Below are 22,570 nucleotides of genomic sequence, written 5' to 3' on the forward strand. Positions count from 1 at the left end.
TTCCCACAGCACTTTCTGTGCCTCTATGAAGAGGACAAGAAGCTCAATATACAATTTCTGTGAGCCTTAAGGAGATGGGGCTGCATGTCAGTATTTTCAAATGCAGGCTTACACAGCTGCTCTTTGAATATAAATCATTGCTTTTGGGCAACACTAACACTCTCTGCAGTTTAGCACAGTTGTTAATTAATACAATACTGTATTAGTTCTTCTTACAGCCTTACTATTAACATTCCATGAAATCCCATTAGCTCTGCATATGGTGCCAGGCTTGTTCTGAATGTGGGAAAAAAGAAATGTACAGTGGTATGAATAATCAAGAGAGGCTTTAAAGTGGTTTCCACTGTGAACATTCTGAAAAAAAAAATTAAAAATTTCAGAATGTAATATGTGGGGCAAGCTTTTCACAAAATTTCAATGCAAACATGCAGATATTTGTCAGCCAAGTTTTCCTCTGGAGTGTGAAATCGCTTATGTGCCACTATTGTTCTACAGCAGGAACATCAGGAAGAGGAAGTAGCTCTTACAAATGGAAAATTAACCAGGTTGTTTTATTGTCCAAATTGACAGAAATGAAAGGGAAAAAAAAAAAACAACCAAAAAACCCCAAAACCCCCAGACAAACAAACAAAAATTCCCAAAAACCCAACAAAAACTCCCAAACAAACAAACAAAAAAACCCCCAAAACAACTACAACAACCAAAAAAAAAAAAAAACCACCCACAAAAAATCCCCCAAAAAACCCCAAAACTGCATAGCTGATGCCAACAAAAAGATCAAACTTTCCTTATATTTTGGTTTAAATATTCTAAAGTACAGGTAGAGAGGACAGCCAAAATTTGGGTGAAGTTTTCCAGAATTTGCTTGAATTTCCTGCTTCAGTGTTCTGACAGATCCTTCCTAAATTCCAAGAAGACCTAAGTGCCATAGTAAAAACCAGGCTTGTTAACACCTCATAGAGAACACCCCAAAACTATTAACTACCACAGAAAATTCAGACCTAATTATTTTCTCTTGCATGAGTTTTGTACAGCACTGACTCCTTAACGGAACAGAGATCTGAAAGGGAGGTCAGGAAAGCTTTTAAAAATGGAAAGAATGATGGAGCAGGTAGGATTTAGGAGCAGAATGATGGAGCAGGTAGGATTTAGGAGCAGACTGTTCCTGGGAGAAGCTTTGTGGCTCTCTCCTGACCCTTTAGAAGCTGCTGCCCTGGAGCAGTGCATGGGTAGGAGGACCCCAGGAGGTGCTTTCCTCCTTCCCAGTCCCCTGGTTCATCCATAGCCCAGTCCCTGGGGTGTCACAGGGCAGTCAGGAGTGGCCAGGGCCCTTCTGCATGGCCAGCATCCAGACAGGGACACACTGCTCGGGGAAGCCCTCCTGCCTCTCCTCCCTGAGGATGGTGAGTCCGCTCATCTCGATGAGGCTGTGCAGGATGTTGAGGTCGCGGATGACGCTGCTGTCCAGGCAGTCCAGGGTGCAGCCCTCCCTGGCCACATTGTCCTTCAGAATGATCACTCCGTTGTCCTTCAAGCCACCCTGGCAGCGGATGAGGAACTCCAGGAGATCTTTGTCTGTCAGGTATCCTGTGGGTGAAAAGATGGTACCTTAGGTTGGAAATGGGTTTGTGTATTTCTATTCCTATCCACCAGCTCCACACTCTTGAAAACGGGCAGCAGGACGTGCTTGCTGATCCGACCTATCCCAGAGCCACAGTCCAGGGCACGGCTGGTGCCAGCTTTCCCCACCCCCTGGGGGATACAAGAAAATCATTGGAAATATGAAAAATACCACCTGACAAAAAAATCACAGCAACTGTGTGTCTTAGGTTGAAAGATTTAGCTGGGGTCTGTCTGTCAGAGGTGGGGCAGTTCTCTGCTGTTCATGGGGCAGTTTTCTTTATCTCTCCCACAACCAGTCCTCCCTCCAGGAGATCTCTTCTGTCCATGGGCCATTAATTATTAATTATCTTCTGTCCATGGGCCATTAATTATTAATTATCTCCTGTCCATGGCCACTGAGTGTCCCTGCATGGCTGATCCAATTCCATCATCCCATGGGGAGATGCTGCGCCCAGGGGAGGAGCCAAGCATTCCTACCTGGATCCAATCTGAGCTTTGGGACAGCCCAGCAGCCTCTGCCCAGTGCATTCGCAGAGGAGCAGCTTCTGCTGCCCTGCATTGCCAGAGGGAGCCCAGGCCCATCTCCAGCAGCCCTGGAGCTGCAGAGGAAAACTCCCCCCTTGTGCAGGATCCCTGCTCCAGCAGAGCCACAGGTGGCACTGCAGGAGGGCTGAGCCCCCATGGGATGGGGCTGTGCCACCCCCCTGGCACACAGGGGACAGGGACTGCTCTCACTCTGGCAGTGCTTTGTTGTCTTTGTTCTCTTTTTTTGTACCTATTACATTTGTATTTTTAATTTTCCTATAAAATAACTGTTATTCCTATTCCCATATCTTTGCCTGAGAGCCCCTTAATTTCAAAATTATAATAATTCAGAGGGAGGGAGTTTACATTTTCCATTTCAAGGGAGGCTCCTGCCTTCCTTAGCAGACACCTGTCTGTTCAAACCAAGACAGATCAAAAACAGATCGCTATTAACCATTCAGACACGTCAGAAGGGTGCCTTGATCTGAGTCTCCATGGCCTGTTTATTGCAGAAAATTATTATTCTAGTCCTGCCAGATTTAACCAGGAAATCTTGGGCAAATAAACAAGATCCACAAATACAAGCTCCAATCAATATTTGGGACCCATAGTGGTAGCAGCAACAGATGTGGACAGAAGCCACTGAGTGGTGAAAATAGTGGGTGCTGAAGGATTCTTTAATCTGGTGGTTTAAGTTATAATAAGAATCAGTGGCAGGAGGCTGGAGCCAAACAAATTCATATAGGGAATAAGTGACAACTGTTTAACAGTGTAAGCAATTACCCATTGGAAACTACCACCAGAAGTGGGGTTTACCACCTCTTGAAGTCCTCAAACCAAGTGTGGTTGAATCTTTCAAGATTTGTTTTAATTGAACACAAACTACTGGGTTAGCATGGGGGGTAAAGGAATGAATAGAGCAGCTTGGGCTATAGAGTGGGTCAGACTAGATAATCCCAGTCCTCTCTGTTTTTCACTGCTAAAAATCGCTGTAACTTTGTGTAGCACTGTATCCCCCCATCAAAGGAGTTCTGGATCAAAGATCCAGCAAAGCCAATTCCACAATGCCAGTTAAACTCCTCACGTTACTCCATACCCCATAGGATTTTTGTAGATATGTATATATTATAAAATAGTGCTTTTTTCCAATATGTTGTTGAGATTCTGTTTCTTATCCTTCCTTGTCAAAGATCAGGAGTTCTGTGGAGAACAATGATGCAGAGCTCAGAGAAGAGCAAAATGAGAACTCGCACATGTGAAATATCTAACATGAATAAACAAAGACAGGTGATCAGAAAGTGAATGAGAAACTTGGTAAAAATAATCACCTGTATTTTCTAGTAAAACTATTTCATTTTCTACATGGGAGATTTAAACTTTTCTAAATGGAAGCTGTCATTTCAAAACCACATTTTGACATAGCATGTCAAGTTTTTTTAACCACTCCTAACAAACAATAACAGCAAAAAAAAATTAAAAAGGAAAAAGCCCCAAAACCTAAAGCTGAATACCTTTTAAGTTGAAGGAAAATGGTAATTTCTATACGGAATGTAAGCTTGCACTTTTACTTTTTATACAAAATGACTGCTAGGCTTCACATGCTAATGCATGCATAAGACAAATCAAGATTTCATTGGCAAGATTCACTGAAGCTTTTGAACGCCTAATTTGGAGCTTATTTTTCTCTTTACTTGGCCTTTAGTGTAGTTTCCTAAGAAAATGAGATCTTAGAGGTGTCTCTGTCTAGCAGACAGTTCTGCCCTCGCTCCATCAAATGAATTTGCTGGCATATTTGAGCCAAATTCAAGATAGAGGCAGAGGTTTGATTAATGATTAAGATGACTCCATATTTCCTTGACATTAATGGAGCAAGAAGATTCAGCTCTGTGCTAAGAATATGATATGCTCCTTAGTTAGGAGCCACATATCTGACCAGCACAGCCTTAGATGGTTCATCTAAGCTCATTTGTCCTCATTTTGACTTGGATTTGCTCAAAAGGTGAGGCAGGAGCCACATTTACTGCAATGACTCATTATTAAAGAAAAGCAAAAATACAAAGGAAAATTATGCTGCTCTAAAGCAATTTGTTCAGACCTCCTCTTGAATAATTCCTTCTGCTCTCTGAAACTGCACCCTGGACACTACAGTTCACAGATTAAAAGAAAATATTCTTTCCACTGTACAGAATTAATTTTTTTTTTGTAAGGTACACAGCCCTCATTATGTGATTGCCCTAAATGCTGCAGGGCATTCACTGGGGTGGCTGCAGGAGAAGAAGCAGATGTTTCTTATAGGAGAGGCTCCTGTGGGACATAGCAAAGGGAACCTATGTCTGATAAACAGCAGTGGAGGTAATAAGACCTGATCTGATTTACAGATATTGGTGATTCCACTATGGCTTTTTTCTTGATTGTTTCCTGAAATACCTCCAAGCCTGGATAGTCAGCAGCTTCAGAAACCACTGTTTGCAAGTGTGGTCAGCCCTGTGTATCTTTCTGCACCTAAGAAAGAGCATTTCTGCACCAGAAAATCCCCGTGTGGGGCCTCACCCTCAGCTGCCCCTTTGCATGCAGGCTGCTCTCCAGGAACTGGCACATTTTTCCAACACATGACCTGAAAAAACCAACTTGATTTGTACCCAATGTGCATGTGGGGAACTCTCAGAAGTCTCTTGTGGTGCTTTAGGAAGTCATCCCAAAGATCTGAGAACCTCCTTGGAGCAGAGGCTGCCTGTTCTGTGAGGTGTCAGGCCAGAGGATAGTGCAGAACTAACCTGAAACCCACTGAATCCAGATGACGTCGTATCTTCGTGGGGCAGGTGTGAATTCCTGGAGGCTTTTGCAGTAATACATCTCTACTCTGTCCTCCTTGCCCTGCAGGTAGTTTGGGACCTCAGCCAGGAAATTCTCCATCATATCCACCAGCTCCACACTCTTGAAAACGGGCAGCAGGACATGCTTGCTGATCCGACCTATCCCAGAGCCACAGTCCAGGGCACGGCTGGTGCCAGCTTTCCCCACCCCCTGGGGGATACAAGAAAATCATTGGAAATCTGAAAAATACCACCTGAAAAAAAATATCACAGCAACTGTGTGTCTTAGGTTGAAAGATTTAGCTGGGGTGTGTGTTCTATTTGCCATCTGTCAGAGCTGGGGCAGTTCTCTGCTGTTCATTGGGCAGTTTTCTTCATCTCTCCCACAACCAATCCTCCCTCCAGGAGATCTCTTCTGTTCATGGGCCATTAATTATTAATTATCTTCTGTCCATGGCCAGTGAGTGTCCCTGCAGGGCTGATCCAATCCCATCATCCCATGGGGAGATGCTCCGCCCAGGGGAGGAGCCAAGCATTCCTACCTGGATCCAATCTGAGGTTTGGCACAGCACAGCAGCCTTTGCCCAGTGCATTGCCAGAGGAGCAGCTTCTGCTGCCCTGCATGGCCAGAGGGAGCCCAGGCCCATCTCCAGCAGCCCTGGAGCTGCAGAGGAAAACTCCCCCCTTGTGCAGGATCCCTGCTCCAGCAGAGCCACAGCTGGCACTGCAGGAGGGCTGAGCCCCCATGGGATGGGGCTGTGCCACCCCCTGACACACAGGGGGACAGGGACTGCTCTCACTCTGGCAGTGCTTTGTTGTCTTTGTTCTCTTTTTTTGTACCTATTACATTTGTATTTTTAATTTTCCTATAAAATAACTGTTATTCCTATTCCCATATCTTTGCCTGAGAGCCCCTTAATTTCAAAATTATAATAACTCAGAGGGAGGGGATTTACATTTTCCACTTCAAGAGAGGCTCCTGCCTTCCTTGGCAGACACCTCTCTGTTCAAACCAAGACACTCTGTTACCCACTGCTTGTCCAACCTGGTGTCTTCTCTCCTTATCTTTGCAGGGCTGTTGGGAGATTGATAAGAATCAGCACAGATTTGGGTACCTCTGTCTGAGCTGAGCTGGGCTGTCACACTCCCGGGCTGCTGCTGCTGGGACTTCTCATTGCATGTACTGCTGTACAGGAAATTTTTACTTGGTGTAAGAAGAGACAGAGTCTTTCACAAGCTCTTGGCTTTCTCAGAAGATCCACTACTCTCTGTAAAGTCCTTGCAACTTCAAATGTTCACACCTCACAGGGAACTATGTGGCTAGATAAGCCTCATTCTGTGCCCTGGAAAGGCCAATAGAAAAGGAAGCATACACCAAATACTGCATGCAAGCAGTAACTTCTGCAGCACACAGCTCCTGAGGTGCCCATGGGCATTTCTACAGATACACAGAATCCCTGGGATCAAAGTGCAGTCCTCAAAACAAATTGTGCTAGAACAAAGATCTCAGAGTGGTAGGTAACTTATGACAACTCGAGAAGTTTGGGCTGGAGCATATACAGAATTTCTCTTTTAGGCATAGAGACAAGAAAGATGATTGACTAGGTTTTGCTTAACTGTTCCTTTTTTCTTCATAAATGTCATCTTTGGACAGAGATCAGACATGGAAAAGTGTGGCACAAAGGCTGTGACTATGAGACAATAATGAAGTGCTGTAAAAAAGGCTTTATAATGAAAGCTGTATTTCACCCCTAAAGCTTCCATTCTAGCTATAAAACAGCTCTTAAGAGCCTGCTGCTGTTCTATAAAACAGAAATTCTGAGCCTACACATGCACTGACTGTGGGATAGGAGCTGCCCTGGCCAAAGCTATCTGTTAAGCAAACATATTAAAAGCAAATGTAAACACCTTTTCCCTGTCCTCTGGAACTGAGCGTTGAAGTGAAAGCCGTGGGCCAAAGTTCCTGCTGCAACTTCCCTGCACTCAAAGGCAACAAGCCCAGGAAGAGTCTTGCTCTTCCTGCTTATTGGGAGACCCCCCCTGTGTAATGAACCCAGCATAAATCATGGAACTCACACTTTTTTGGCCTGGCTTCAGTGGGTAATTCAGTGGATTATTAAGGTCAAAGGACAGCACTGTCAATGACATGACTATGAATAGCCCAGGCCAGCATCTGATTACACACAGTAATTGTAGAAAGAGCACGCAAGGGCTCTCACCAGTCTCCAGGGCTGCTGCTCCCAATTTGTATGCCCAGGAAGATTAATCTCCTGGTGTGTGCACGAGTCCACAGACCTTCAACCCTGCTGGGCTCTGGAGACTACCTGTTTGTAGTTAGCCAGAAAATGGGAGCCATTCCTCATCCACAGGCTGCACCGGGAACATAGCCCACAGCTCTTATTCCAAAGGAAATTTATGAGTGCCCAATATAGGTTTAGAGAATAATTTTGGGGTGTATATGTGTCCTAAAGGACAGTGATTCTGAGTAATGGGAAGCAAGTAGCCAAAGAAGCAGTCAGGCTCAGATTTTGAAGCCTGTTTTGGCTTACAGTTCCCAATGATACTTCAGGTCTTGGAAGCTCCTGCACGTGGCTTTTACTGAGGACCAGACTAAGAGGTAACAAGGAATTCAGGAAAGGAGAAGGAACTTTGTCTTGGATCTTGACAAGGTGGATTACCATATTGTTGGCTGGCAGGTACATACAGGTCTGCACTGATGGGATTAACTAAAAATCTTTGAGAAAGCTGCTGAGAAAACTGGGATGATTTACCAAAACCACCAACCCAACAGAATTCGACAAAAAAGCCAGGTAATTCCTTCAACATTTGTATTTCACAGAATCTACAGTCATAGTAGGGACTCAAAACAGGGAGTTCATCACTCAAAGCAGGGAATTCATCACTCAAAACAGGGAATTCATCTCCCATGACACGTCACAGCAAGGACCTCTGATGACACATCTCCAGTGCCATCGAGAAGAAGGAAAGGGAACGGTCATGGGAGATGAAGTTGGATCCCACACTTTGCTGAAAAGGAGTGAGAGCTTCCAGCAGTCAGTTGAGAAGCCCTGTGAAACACCACGGCTCCATTTGTAATGAAAATGTTGACATAATTCCATGTTCAGCTAATATATTTTCAGTTTGGAAGTGCTTAGGGCTTTGACAGAGTATTAACATTTTCTTTGGAAGGCAAACATTTTCCCAAAAGTCTAATTGAGTTGAAAATCAGACTCCTTATTCAAAAAAATGTTATAAGTGAAAACTGTAAGCCAGAACAGGCTTCAAAATTTGAGACTGACTGCTCCTCTGACTACTTGCTTCCCATTACTCAGAATCACTGTCCTTTAGGACACATATACACCCCAAAATTGTTCTCTAAAGCTAAATTGGGCGCTCATAAATTGCCTTTGGAATAAAAGAGCTGTGGGATATGTTCCCAGTGCTACTTCAGGTTTTGGAAGAGCAGAAAGGCAGTGAAGCTGTATATGACAAAAAAAAGGAATCACACTTCAAGAAAAAGATAAAAATCCCAGTGGTTTTCCTTCTAAATAAACAAAAAAAGAGCATGTTTTCAACAACATCTCTTCTATCACCCTGATCAAACTGGAGAAAAATCACTTTTCAAGAAGTTTTCACTCAGCAAGTAACCAATCACACAGGTGAGTTGGGGGCAAGAGAGGCAGAAAGCGTTGAGGGCAGAGAGGGAGCCATAAAGTCAATATAATCTCCATTGGTAATATTTTACACACCTACAGCTCCCAACCGACGCTGAATTAATGCTTCCTTTGTTTTCTTTATTTCCCTTTTTACTCCCTGCCTCCGGATCAGGCACTTGGGAACACGGTGGCTGTGTGGACACGGAGGCATTAGCAGGCTGCCATAAATATGCAGGGCTGTGGCTGTGCTGATAACCCTGTACCTGAGACAGCCTGGAGCTTGTCTGCAGAGCCCTGCTGGCTCAGGCCATGTTGCTCTTGGTTTCAGTTCTGCCCACACACACATAAAACCTCTTAACTCCAGCACAGTGGCACTTTCAACCCTCGCTCGACTCGCCCATGGAGCTGAAATGTCAGTGAAGCCCTCAGTCCCTTCCTGTAATTCCTTCCATGTGCCCAAGGCAAGATGAATTCTTTTCTCCAAAGAAATGTGTAGCTCAGTTTACAGTGGTGCTAAGGATCACGCTAAGAAATGCCATACCTGAAGGAATGCAACATCAGTCATGGAAGGGAAATGTCACTGTGTGGCATTTCCACGCCAGCCAAACTAACTCTGGAGGGGTAATTTGAGTGGAACTGGGCAAGTGTTTGTTCAGGGAGCACCGGTTTTGCCAGAATGCAGAGTTTTAAATGAATAAAACTCTCTGTGAAACTGGTATTTCAAATCTAGAGAATAGTTTTTAGCCAAAAAAACATGGGAAAGTATGTTGAAAATGTCAAAGTACTTTTTTTTTTTTTTTTTTTGTAACTTTCAAGGAAAAAAGAAACCAAACTTGTCAACTTTCATTTCTAAAGAGCATTTTTTATTTTGGAACTGACTTGCGCTCTTGAAAACAAAGGGGAAAATTTTTCAGAGGGTGAAACAATAAAAATATTGTTCAGTTCATCTGAAACAAATTTTCCTATTTCCCAATTTTGTTAAACTTCTCTTAAAAGAGAAGTTTGCTTCACCTTTTTAGCATGAAGCATACTGGTTTTTTTCTATCTTGATCACCTTATGGGTTAAAAAAAATATTCATAGAGCCATAAACTCAGTAAGACAGTTCATTAGCTTTATTATCAAGTCTCTGCTACAGAAGGCCACTAAATATCTTTATCTGGTTGAGCAGGATTCAAATTTCTGTAGTAAGAAAGAAAAATAAACCACAAGTAACATAATCAATTGGCTACATCTAAACAGACAACAGGCTTTAACAAACTGAATCAGAATAAGCAAAAGGTGCAGACTCCTCTCTGTTCCTTTTTTTTTTTTTTTTCTTGTTTGATCTTGGCCATTCAGAGTATCCTTTCTATCCCTGGCTAATTATAGGAGTGGGAATTTTGCTCTGGAGTATTTTGTATCTGTCATCACAGCTGATGCATTGGGTATGATTCCCCTTTGGCATGTGAAACTCTGTCACAGACTGTACTTCTTTCCTTTTCGGGTCTTGGAGAGGTGACACAAACCTGCTGCAGGAAACTGCATCTGTGTGATGTCTAGGAAGGGAGAAATCTTCCCCTGAGCTTCTGCACCACTTGAATGCCACAAATGTCCTTAAAACAAGACTTAAATAAAATTTAAGGAACGTGCCTTGACTGAGTTTCATTTTCCTTCTGAAAATGCTGTTTTCAGAAATGTCATGTGTCACTGTCATATTTTCTGAAAAATCCCTTTGCCAGGATTTTCTCCTGGGAAGCTGAGAAGCCTCAGAGAAAAAGGAAAACAATAATTATCTGATTTGCTTCTCCTGTGTTTTGCTGCTTTGGAATGTGGTTGGAGATTGTTTATACAACAGGTGAATTGGTTTTACTTAATGACCAAACACGGTCAGGCTGTGTTGAGGCTCTGGAGAGAGTAATGAGTTTTCATTAGTATCTTGTTAAGCCTTCTGTAAGTATCCTTTCTCTATTCATTAGTATAGTTTTAGTAGAGCAGAATATATAATATAATATAATATAATATAATATAATATAATATAATATAATATAATATAATATAATATAATATAATATAATATAATATAATATAATATAATATAATATAATATAATATAATATAATAATAAATTGGCCTTCTAAGAACATGGAGTCAGATTCATGATTTCCTTCCTGCCATGGGGGATCCCGAAAATACCACAGTCATGCAGAAATGTTACCATCAGCTTCAGTTCCTCACTGAACCTCTTCTGTATTTTCTCACTTTGTGTTTGTTGACAGCATGATACAGGGAGCATCTGAGAAGCCTTTTTTGCCTCAGCATTAATACAAATGATTGTTGATACAGAAAAATGCAGCTATTCTGGCTCAGAGCCCCAAAAGTCTCCCTCTATCAGGTACAGCAAATTTTGCCATCACTTGCCCTTCACAGCTGTGCATGATTTCTTTCTGCTGTCAAGACACATTCATTTTCCACCCCAATCCATTTAAACGGTGCCCTTTTTTTTCCCATATACAACATCTAATTAACCTATTGAGCTTACTTCCCACAGTGGATCACTAAGGCTAAAAAAAGGTCATCTGGCTATCCCAAATTTGTACATTTGAGCAGAAAATTAAAGATCTGTGGCAGCATTATATAGAATTAGTAATTTTGTCAGCAGTAGAACATCACAAATTTGTTTGTGGATTCCTTAACCTCTAATACTGTTGTTGAGCTGAATTAGTGGGCTCCTTCCCTGGGAAAAGGGAAGGGCAGTCAGAAAACTATCAGGCCACACTTCTAAAGGTTTTCAGATTTCTAAAGAAAATTTTAGGACCCAATAGGATTTTCAGTAATCTAAGGACCAAAGTGATACTGCTCTTAAAATCCAACTTGGCATCTCCTTGCAATTCAGGCCAAAGCAGACCTTTCAAGACTTTACAGTCCTTTAGCAATGTGCCTGAAAAGGTGTTCAGTGACACTGGAATGTTTAAGGTAAAATATTTTGCCTAATGTGTAGCCTCTTTTATATACTTACAATGTGTAGGAGAAGGTGGGTTTTGTTGCAGCATTCTCAGAAATACCTATAAATAGGCAAACCAGAAACTGGGCATTTAGTCTCAGCTAGTTTCCCAACTGGACTGCAAGAATTTGCACAGACAAATCTGCCACTGAAGCCAACAAGGATTTTATCGTGAAAGGTCCCAGTCCTGCATTCAGAATTAATCAAACCCAGGTAAAAGAACTCCTCATTGCAGCTTGGGAGCATTAGAAAAGGATGCAAAACAGGTAAATAATAATGTAGGACCAGGCAAAATGTGTATTTATTGTATTTGCTGGGAATGCCCCGATGAAGGCAGGAATGATGAATCTGACTCCATGTTCTCAGAAGGCTAATTTATTACTTTATGGTACTATATTACATTAAAGAATACTATACTATACCATACTAAAGAATACAGAAAGGATACTAAATGCTAAAAAGATAATAATAATAAAAACTTGTGACTCTTTCCAGAGTCCTGACACAGTTTGGCCCTGATTGGCCAATGAATAAAAAGAACTCACACCAGAGTCCAGTAAAACAATCACCTGTGGGTGAATAATCTCCAAACACATTCCACATAGCAAAACAGAAGAAAAACAAATGAAATAAGAATTTTTTTCCTTTTCTCTGAGGCTTCTCAGCTTCCCAGGAGAAAAATCCTGGGTGAAGGGATTTTTTCAGAGAATGTGAATGCCACATGTACTCATGCTTAAAAATGACCTGCCAGAACACACAACTAGACCCAACGACAGTGATGACTACAAATCAAACATGACACACAGTGCCATTTAAATCAGGTGTGCCTGGGCACCGTGCAGGTCATTTTTGACACATCACCACCATCACATTCATATTCTCTGAAAAATCCTTTCACCCAGAATTTTTCTCCTGGGAAGCTGAGAAGCCTCAGAGAAAAGGAAAACAAATCTGATCTCATTTGCTTCTCCTGTGTTGTGCTCATGTGGAATGTGTTTGGGCATTGTTTATCCACAGGTGATTCATTGGATTTTGGTGTGAGTTGTTTTGACTCTTCGGTCAACTGGGGCCAAGCTGTGGACTCTGGAAAGAGTAATGAGGTTTTTTTTCCTTATTATCTTTTTAGCCTTTGTAAGTATTCTTTCTGTATTCTTTAGTATAGTTCAGTATAGTGTTCTTTAATATAATATAGTATCATAAAATAATAAATTAGCCTTCTGAGAACATGGAGTCAGAGTCATCATTCCTTCCTCCGTCTGGGGGCAACCTAAACACAATCCACCACTACTCCTTGCAGAAGATGAGATAAAATGACTCACCCCAACAAACTTCCTGAGGAATTCCCGTGAGGACTCCACGTCGGTGTTGGAGAGCTCGATGTAGTCCCCCATCATTCCCTCCTCCGTGGCGGGCACCTCGCGGTAGAAGTGCTTGGCCCTGGCGTAGAACTGCATCTCCCCGTTGATCACTTGGCTTGTCAGGGCGTAAAGCTTCACTGCAAGGAGTGAAAATCACCATTATAAATCACCATTTTATTGTCAGTGACAGATATTTCTGCCTTAGCTAATTGCCTCATGTGGTGCAGCACATGAGGAGCAGCAGGCCCAAGGCCTACAAGCCCAATCCTGACCCGAGCCCACAGGAGCCATGAGGGAGCTGACAGCTCTTTGTGGGAACAGAGCTCTGCAGCAGTGAAAAACAACTTGCTTTTCCTCAGAAAGAGCTCTAAGACTGTGGAAAACAACTTTCCTTGAGAAAGGACTCTAGGACTGTGATAAACACCAGTCACCTGTATAAACTGGTTTTATACCTTTTGATAGAGAAATGAAAGTTATCTCTCACAAACAACCTTTCCTGCATGAATACTCCAGGAGTTTGAGTGACCAATCAATACAGGGCAACAACTTGTGACCAACTGGGGATAGACAGGGGATGCTCTTAAAAAACCCTATAAAAGGGTTTAATAAAATAAACTGGGTTGGATCCTTTCTTTTTGCACCATAAAATTTGTCCTGCATCCTTCTTTATCAAGCGCCACAGCAACACTCCAGAGGCACAATGATGAATGTTGGATTTTGCCCTTTTCTGACCCAGAGATGGGGCAACTGAGAGGTGTTTTAAAACCTTTTATTTTATTTTCAATCTCATGAGAAGGGTGAGACAATACAGATGTTATAAATCACACCATCACAATCAAAAGCCAATTATTTCTTAATTACAATACACCAGAAGTGTTTCTTGGCCTATCATCTTTTGCCACATCATGCTGGAAATGCCTTAAAGCCAATAATCTAAAATTACCCCTTGTAGCTCCTACTACAATGCATCTTTCATAGTTCTATTTCTCCAAAGTATTTAGTCTTATTTACAAAACCATCCTTTGAAACTTGTTTCTAGTTCCATTTCTCTCTCAGCACTGTCTGTCCTATTCCATGGCATTTCTAAGTCAGCATTTCTTATCTCAAGGTTTACATACAGATGCACATTATGTGAGCCTTCTGCCAGGGTTTGAGAATTTTCTCAAATCCATTTTCCACAGATGAAGACCTGTAAACTTAAGTTGAGCCTTCAAAACACCAAATCCATTTCTAAAGCAACAGTGGAAGGAAAGGTGTTGGTTTGAATCCTACAAGGCCTTGCAGGGATCCAGCCCTCCTCATGAAAATTTGCTGCTTTCCAGGTTCAGAAGTCATTTCAATCATCACACTGTGTTTTCGTGTCAGTGAAAAATCACTTCAGGTTTGAAGTGAACACACATGCCAAGGACATCAAGTGGTCTGATTTTTCCTGGAAAAGCTGTGGGCAGCATTTACTAGTGAGCAGGGTCATCATTTCTGCTCTCACTGACCTAACAGTTGTGCAGATTTCCAGAAATGCTTTCCAGCTATTGACAGCTGCACAGGGAGTGCCCCAGGAAGAGAGGGGATGAATGAGGCACTTGCTCTGGTTTATTTTTAGTGATACTGTATGGTCTGTGGCAGTGCAAGTAAGCTGAACCAAGGAGCAGATGTAGTCTCATACCTAAATGAGTACACAGGGGGGACACAATTTAGAAGAGACAGTCCTAAATTTTCATCTGGCATAGGTCAAGGAGCAAGGCAATCAGTGGGTGATATACTGAAAGGTTCCTGTGTGCCAGAGGCTTGGAGGTTTCCTTCCATGGCTTGGCTATGTGGCTGGTAACATACAGCAATCAATATTTTGAAGCTGTTTTATTAAAACCTGTGAGTTTTGCTGGATAAAGAGCTATTTTGCCCTGTTCTTTAAAAACTGAGGTGAATCTTCCACAGCCTGGGTTTTTCTGTACTCAATGTGCATCAGCATATCAAAAGTATGGATATATCAGAAGTTTGGATTGAGGCAGGCTGTGAGTTTTGCTTGCAAGTCATCACCTCTGACTGCCCAGGCATTCTCCTGTGTGTGTGACAGACCCTCCACCAAAAACACAACTCCAAGACAGTGAAAACCAAGCAACGAGGAGGGACAGAGTCACACTGGGAAGAAGCCTTTGCAAGCACCACCTTGCAGTGTGAGACCAGCTCTGCTGCCGCTTCCCAGTGCTCCCATGGAACTGGAAATGCTCCAGCAGCAAACACCTTCTGAGCTCATGGCAAGAGAGGGAGGGAGAGCTCCCTGCCAGAAGGACCAGGCAGCAGCTCTTTGTCCCTGCATCTTCAAACTTCCATGGGAGCACTGCCAGCTCCTGTGATGAGGGGCTGAATAGGCTTCTGCAGGCCAGGGAACAGGAATTATGCCCTCCACACAGAGGAGGAGAGCAAGGCCAGAGGCCCTGAATATAAGCCTGGAATGTGTTTAATTGAGGGCAAGCAAGCTCAGCGGGGAATGATAAGTGTGTGCCTGCCCATCCTCAGCAGGAGAGTGACATTTTGGAGGCAAATGAGGGGGGGACAAAGGAAGTAGGATAGGGAATAATTACCACCAAGGACCACTCAGAACAGAATAGTGCTATTGGGTTACATATAAGCAGCATGCCCAGCATATCCCTCATCCAACAAAAGCAGCATTACCAGCCCCTCTTGTCATCACCTGCTTAAGTCAACTGCTGAACGGATACTATTAAAGCTTTAATCCATTACACATTTATGTTATGCCTGAGAAATTTATACCACAAGAAGCACTGAGCCCAGCAAGGGTCAAACCTGGGAGTTTTACACACTCCACTGATTATATTCACATACTCAGAAGAAACCATTTAGCTGAAGAAATTAATATGAAGGGGGCAGCAGCCAATCCCCAGAACAGCTTGGCCAGGGTGGCTCCCAGAGCCTGGGAAAAAGACCCCATCCATAGCTGGGATTTTCCCAGTAAGGAATCTCTGTCCTTATCCAGAAGTGGCACCATCTTGTCTTCTCTGTGTCTGCTTTTGCTCTGTTTCAGAGGTCAGCCTGTCTGCTTAACAAAACTGAATCCCTGTATGTTTGCTTCGTGAGATTTTCCATATAAGAACCCAGTGATGATTCCAGGGGTGTTCCATGGACCTGTCAAGGGACAGTGATTTATCTCATTTTGCTAGATTGAAAGAAAGGACATTTACAGGCTGTCTGCACACCAGGACAGCATGAACAACAAATATTCAGAGTCCTTCTACTCAAAACATGAGCCTGACCTGCGGCAACACATGGGGACGATATGGTGTTCAGGATATCAGATCTGGAGTGTCTGCTCTCACATTTCTCATTCAGAACCAATATCAGGCTTGCAGAATTCCTGCCAGGACTTGCATGCACACACCAGCTGACTGCAGCTCCTCCTGGGCCATCTGGGGCCCCAGAGCCCTGCCCTACGTGCTGGTATCTGAAACCAGCTCTGGGTGAGTATCCACAGGGGCTTCCCCATGCATTAAACTGTGCAAAGATGTTTTTATGCATGTCTCCCACCCCAGGGCATGCAAGGACACAGGACAGTGCAAAGAGGGGCACTGTACCCCAAATTTTGTCCCGTGGACCCACAGCCTCACTTGTACAGTGTGAGATCCACAGAGGTGATTTCCACCTCTCGCTCCTTCAGTGCTGCTCCTCCCTCTCAGGAATTTGCAGCACTGCCAACTCTCCCAATGCACAACCCAGTTTTCCAGACACAGCCAATCAACCTCACCTCTGATCTGCCTCGCAGCTGTGCCTGGCATGCAGGCTCCAGCAGCACCACAGGGAGGAGGAGGAGGTTTGCCAGCTTGCAGGAATCTACCCCAAAAGAGAAGTGCCACATGTCCTCGGTGGAGGTTTGCCAGCTTGCAGGAATCTACCCCAAAAGAGAAGTGCCACATGTCCTCGGTGGAGGTTTGCCAGCTTGCAGGAATCTACCCCAAAAGAGAAGTGCCACATGTCCTTGGTGGAGGTTTGCCAGCTTGCAGGAATCTACCCCAAAAGAGAAGGGCCACATGTCCTTGGTGGAGGTTTGCCAGCTTGCAGGAATCTACCCCAAAAGAGAAGTGCCACATGTCCTTGGTGGCTGTCAGGGCTGCAGCCGTGCCTCCCCCTCATCACAGGGCCTGCCTAGCCAGAGGCATCTCCCTTTCCATGACCCGTGTGGGACTGCCTCATGCATCAGGAAATTAAATACTTGTGAGGCCTGCTATGGGTACACAGGCTGCCTTCAACAAATTCCATAAAGTAGGGCATGAGCAGGATAGAGCAACGCAGGCTGCAACTTCCTCAGACATCACAGGGCAGGCAGCTGGCTAACATATGAGGTTCTCACTGTTAAGGCAGGTAACTTGTAAGATTTAAAGTCAGAAATGTGTTTCTGACTTTAAAGAAGAAACCTTTTCATGGCAGTTGTCCCTCAGCTGAATCTGCTGGCAAGTCCCCAAGGGAAGGTGGTTGAAGCAAACCCACTGCTCAGGCAGGCTGAGGGCACCAAGTGGCTCCCTAAAGGTCACTCCAGTCATGAGACATCAATAATTTTCAGTCACTGCAAACACAGTCTGGATGCAGAGGGGTGATCTACAGCTGAATGCCAGCCAATGTGGACTAGACAGACACTATCCACCTGAGCCTTTTCCCCTGCAAAGTTCAAAACATTACCTCTCATATTTTCTTATGGATCAGTTAAAAATGTTGTTTTCCAGTGCATTTGGTCTAAATCTCTAAAGAAATGGACCACTTAGCATATAAGACCCAGTGCAATCCCAACCTGCAGTATGCTGACTTACAGTTCTTGACTTCAGGGTTTCCTCAACTAAATTTCCCTGGCAGAAGTAAATGTTGCAAGTAATTTTTTTTGAAGTTTTTATTTGTGAACATTATTTTGTGGTTCCAATTGCTTTCTGCAAGATACTGAACTAATTCCAGTTTGGCTGAGTGCTCCCTTTTAAATGCAACATCTGCTTTGTGCATCAGTTGAAAAAGAGTTATCTGTGTGCATGGAAGAATCTACCTCTCTGCTGTGGTCTGAGTACCATGTAAATTCTGGTTTATAGAGGATGAACATCATGCCACCCCCAAAGCAGATTTTACTTTTAGCCACGTGCCTCACACACAGGAATATTTGTCTCCAGGGGTGGATCCTCTCAGTTTTCCACTGCAGATCTCAGCCCACTGGCACCCAGTCCCACAGCCCAGGCAAACACGTGCATCATTTCCAGCATCTGAGTAGCTCCAATAAAGTCCACCGGGCTTAAGGGCTCTAACACACATTTAAGTACATTGTTGGATCAGGGCCTGAAGTTACTCATGTCTTTTATTTATAAATGTTAGCCTGGTCTGTAAAAGTGACATGTTTCTCTTAAGAGGCTGTGATACCAGATATGCTCAGCTCCTAAGTAAACATGCCCAGAAGAGCTCCACCACTGAGCCCAGCAATGGAGTGGGGGGAGAATGGAGTTAGCAGAGTTTGGAGGAAGCTTTGGACCATGCTGACCCTGGGCAGCACTGCAGGATTCAGTGTGAGGCCTGGTTTCAGCGTTATTACTCATAAACTGGGTTAAGCACATGCTTAACTTCCCTGCTAGGTCACAGTCTTGCTCTAGTCCTTTGTTTACACAGAGATTCTGGCTCCACTCTGGAAGCCTGAGAAGCTCAGCTCATTTCTGCTCAGGTCCACTCTGAACTGAGCTGGAAACTGTCATTATGCAGAGGTGTTCAGATGTGCCACATTCTGTTCTCTCCATCACAGAGAGCACTGGATCACAGGATAGTCCAAGTTGAAAGAGCCCTAGGGAAGTCTCTGGTCCAAACTGCTGCTCAAAGCAGGGACAGACATGATGCCAGATGAGGCTCAGCAGGGTTTAGACAGCCTCCAGTGATGGAGAATTGTACAACTTCCTTGAGCAACCTGTTCCAATGCCTGACTGTCCTCACATAAAAAGATTTTTTTCATTATAACCACTCTGGACCACACTTGATTCATGGCCACCAGCCCTTGTCTTCATGCTGCACACAACTGTGCAGATCTTAGCTCCATCTTATTCATGACCTTCCTGCAGGTACTAGCAGGGTGATATTTGGTCTCTCTTCTGCCTGAACATGCCCCATTCCCTTTATCTGTCTTCTCAGGGCATCTGCTCCAGTTCCCTCACCACAATGAGGGTCTTCCAACCCACTCCATGTCATTTCCTGCTCTGGCAGTTCAAGGCTCTTTTGCTACAGAAAAGTTGATCATTCCTTCACAACTAGCCATGTTTCTGTAAATTCATCCTGGATTCTGTTGGCTGCCAGGGCATTCAGCTGCTGCCTACCAAAACCCCACCAGGAGGACACTCCCTGGCCAGATGCTGACCAGTCTGTGGTGTTGCTGCCCAGGGTTTTTCCTATCCAGGTACATGACTTGGCTTTTGGGTTGGAATTTCAGTGGGTTTGAATGGCACTAGGTTGCTGCTGTCTCTTTCCTCCAGCCTGTTTAGGTGCCTCTGGCTGGCAGTCCTGACTTAGAGCTTGTGGGCAAGTCCTGGCAGTGGGCTGCAATCTCTAAATGTGAGAATAAAACCACCTCCACCTGGAGTCCTGCATCTCCTCCAAGTTACTGATGAAGAGGGCAGGGGGGTCAGATGAACTGACTGATTCAGAAACCAGATGAACTTCAAGGTCCCTTCCAGCCCAAACCATTCCATGGTTCTAAACAGGACAGGTCCCAGGACAGACCCTCGTAGGATTCCAGTGAGTTCAAGATTTGACCACAACTCTCTGAATATTTTTTACTCTACCTGACTGTCCCCCTATCCAGACCCTGCCATCATAGCAGGATGTGAATTTCCCTGGATGTGTACTCACAGCACATGAACCACTCCACCTGTGTGGGGGTCCCAACTGTGGGTTTCTCTGGGTCTGGATTGAAGGCACTTGAGATGATAGTTCATGTTCACACTCAGGTGTTTATTATTTCTTATCAGTGAAACAGTCTCACTACTGTGAGCTCAGCAGCTTTTCAGTAGAAGGCACAAAATGCCCAACAATCTCTTGGTACAAGGTTCCCTAAAACTAAACTATCCAATTAAGAGCTGACACCTGGATTATTTTCCCTTTTAACCCAATAACTGATCCCACAGAGCCCACAATGCAGACTTTTCTGCCCAATTACAAAATGCCACCCAAACCCATGAAGAAGAAGCAAGAAGAAGCATGAAGAAGTAAACTCAGGACAACACCCTGTGCCCTCCATCTTGCTTCCATCCATAACACACTAAAAATCCCAAATCCTAAAATTTCTCGCCCAGTGACACACCTGCACCGCTCTCTATAATCTATTTCACACTTTTGTGGATTCCAGTCTATCTTGAAGTCTGGGAAACTTTCTCCATGGATGAGGGTCAAAGTCAGTGCTGCCCTGGGGGTCAGGACACCCCAGAGCAGGCACAGAAATATTCCTGGTGCCCTGGGTTTCCACACACCTGTCCTCATGCCCACTTTTACTTCAGGGAGTCAGGAACATGCTGCCTATTCACCTGAAGGCTGGGCTCACATCTTCCACGGAGTCAAAGTAACTTGGATAGGCTGGCAATGGGCTTGTAAGATCATTAGTTAAGTTTTAATGATTCAGGTCATGAAAAGCCTGGCAGAGGCGACCCTTGGTCTGATAGGAACATTTTCCAAAGCCTGTTGGCCAGGAATGGAAATTCAATAAAATTCAGACAAGAAATAAGTATAGTTTTATGAGTGAAGCAATTGGAAACAGCCAAGTGGTGCCTGATGGGTTCTCAGCCATTTGAAACACTTAAACCAAGGCATTTCTGTGTTCTTAAATAAATTCTGTGTTCTGTGACCCAGACAAGTTACAAGCATGATGCCAGAATTTTTACACTCAATTCTAAGTTAGATGCTCACAGTGGTACCTTCTAACCTTAAAATGATGCAGTGGCACTTACCCTAACAGCTAACACTGTAGGAAATCCTGCTCAGTTTCTAATAAGTTGTTTTTATTTTCAAAACAAATGAAAGAATAACATTTTCATCGACTTCATGAGATTCCATCAACCTGTAATTGATTTTCCTTCCTTTCCATCTTTCCTTCCTTTCCATTGTTCACAGCTACCCACCACCAAGGATAAGAGTATTTATCTTCCATGTTTCATTTTAAATAGCTGCAGATATTGCTGCATTAAAAATACTAAGATAATAAATATAGTACATAAATATATATATTTATTAATAAATATAGCACATTCTATATAATAATAATATGACTAAATTGCACATTAAAATACTAAGATAACATGGAAATGTTCAGGATTAATGAATTCTACACTCTTGCATCTGTACAGTTCACACAAATAGGTAAGATATTCCTTTTGCCTAAATGGATCATTCAGTTAGAAAGGAACCCCCAAGAATTCACTTAAACAGATTGCACAGGCTCATCCATCCCATCTTAAAATTCCTACAGGTCTGACATTGAGTGTAGGCTGAATAATTCTGCTTAAAACAGAACATGCTAACCTAATACAGACTCAAGTCAAATCTACTTTTTACCTTTATTCTCACAAGGAAATTCTGTTTCATACTCAGGGTCAAATTTGCATAAGAAATGAACATTCATTTTCTACATCTTAAAAAAATAAAAAGCAAAAAACCCACCAAACCCTCTTGGAATTCTGTACCATAGGCTGTCACTGAAATTTGTCTATAAACAGATTTTTGGAAGCATTTTCCTCCCAGAGAGCAAACAGTGGGTTAGACAATCTGCTGCAGAGATCCATGTAACAAAGACTCTTGAAAAAAAATTTAAATCAGCACCTTTCAAGCACTTGTCCAAATCAATGCAAACACCAGAGCTGAGGACACCCAGAATGACAACAAAACAGGCATTAGGCACAAGAAAGAGCCACCTGCTAGCTCTGCTAGTTTTGGATTTGTCCTTCCAAGCTCCAAACAGGTCAAGGCACGTTTTACTCAAATGATGGCAAAAATAGGAACGGTCAGCCAGAAACCAAACTTCTCCCTCACTCTTGCAAGTCTTTCCCTCTCCCTCCTCTAAAAATCTGTGGAGTATTTAGGTGAAACAACAGAATGCTGGATTAGAGGCAGTTGGGAGACACAGTTCCAAACTCTTTAGTGAGCACTGCAGTCTCTTGAGCTGGGTTTCTCAAAACTACTCCTCCTCCTCCTCAGTACCAGTGACCATCTCCCCATCTGACACAATCCATCTTTCCAGAGCACACATGGACACTCCTGCCCACAGCTACTCACCCAGGGGGAGCTTTTCCAGCAGGTAGAGGTAGCACTTGAAGAAGTCATTCTGGATAGCCTTGTGCAGGACAAAGGACATGCTGTGCCGACAGAGCTCCTCATCTGTCTTGTGCCAGCGCGACTTAAAGGCCAAATGTGCGGCTTTATAGGCCATGGTGAAGATTTTTTTCTGGGAGAATGGACTGGTGTTGTGGCTGGTGTTCTCTGGAGGAGCTGTCCTTCCACAGGGGCAGAGGCAGAGTCATTTAAATTGTGGCAATGTGCTGTCATTCTATATCGGGGTGTGTGCCAGGGGGCGGAGGCGGCTGAGAGGGGAGTGAGAAATGCTGGCT

The 22,570-nt window shown here is 43.6% G+C and overlaps 1 protein-coding gene across 1 annotated transcript; it reads right to left on the reverse strand.

The window, feature by feature from the left end:
• Positions 1 to 625: 625 nt before the first annotated feature.
• On the reverse strand, positions 626 to 22,570 carry NTMT2 (N-terminal Xaa-Pro-Lys N-methyltransferase 2). Its single transcript, XM_054638672.2, has 4 exons — positions 22,239 to 22,570; positions 12,918 to 13,093; positions 4,923 to 5,172; positions 626 to 1,587 (listed from the first exon to the last, which is right to left on the reverse strand). Exons 1-4 carry the CDS (start codon positions 22,390 to 22,392, stop codon positions 1,313 to 1,315), a joined length of 855 nt encoding a protein of 284 aa, XP_054494647.1. The 5' UTR covers positions 22,393 to 22,570; the 3' UTR covers positions 626 to 1,312.

The sequence above is a fragment of the Agelaius phoeniceus genome, chromosome 8 (assembly GCF_051311805.1).
Source record: "Agelaius phoeniceus isolate bAgePho1 chromosome 8, bAgePho1.hap1, whole genome shotgun sequence".
Classification (NCBI taxonomy): Eukaryota; Metazoa; Chordata; class Aves; order Passeriformes; family Icteridae; genus Agelaius; species Agelaius phoeniceus.

Bases quoted from the DNA above. Each gene is read 5' to 3' on its own strand.
- NTMT2 (XM_054638672.2), bottom strand. From the start codon at position 22,392: ATGGCCTATAAAGCCGCACATTTGGCCTTTAAGTCGCGCTGGCACAAG. The intron at 13,094-22,238 runs GTGAGTAGCTGT...CACTCCTTGCAG, and splicing joins GCTGGAAAAGCTCCCCCTGG to TGAAGCTTTACGCCCTGACA. The intron at 1,588-4,922 runs GTTAGTTCTGCA...TTTCACCCACAG, and splicing joins CTGGATTCAGTGGGTTTCAG to GATACCTGACAGACAAAGAT.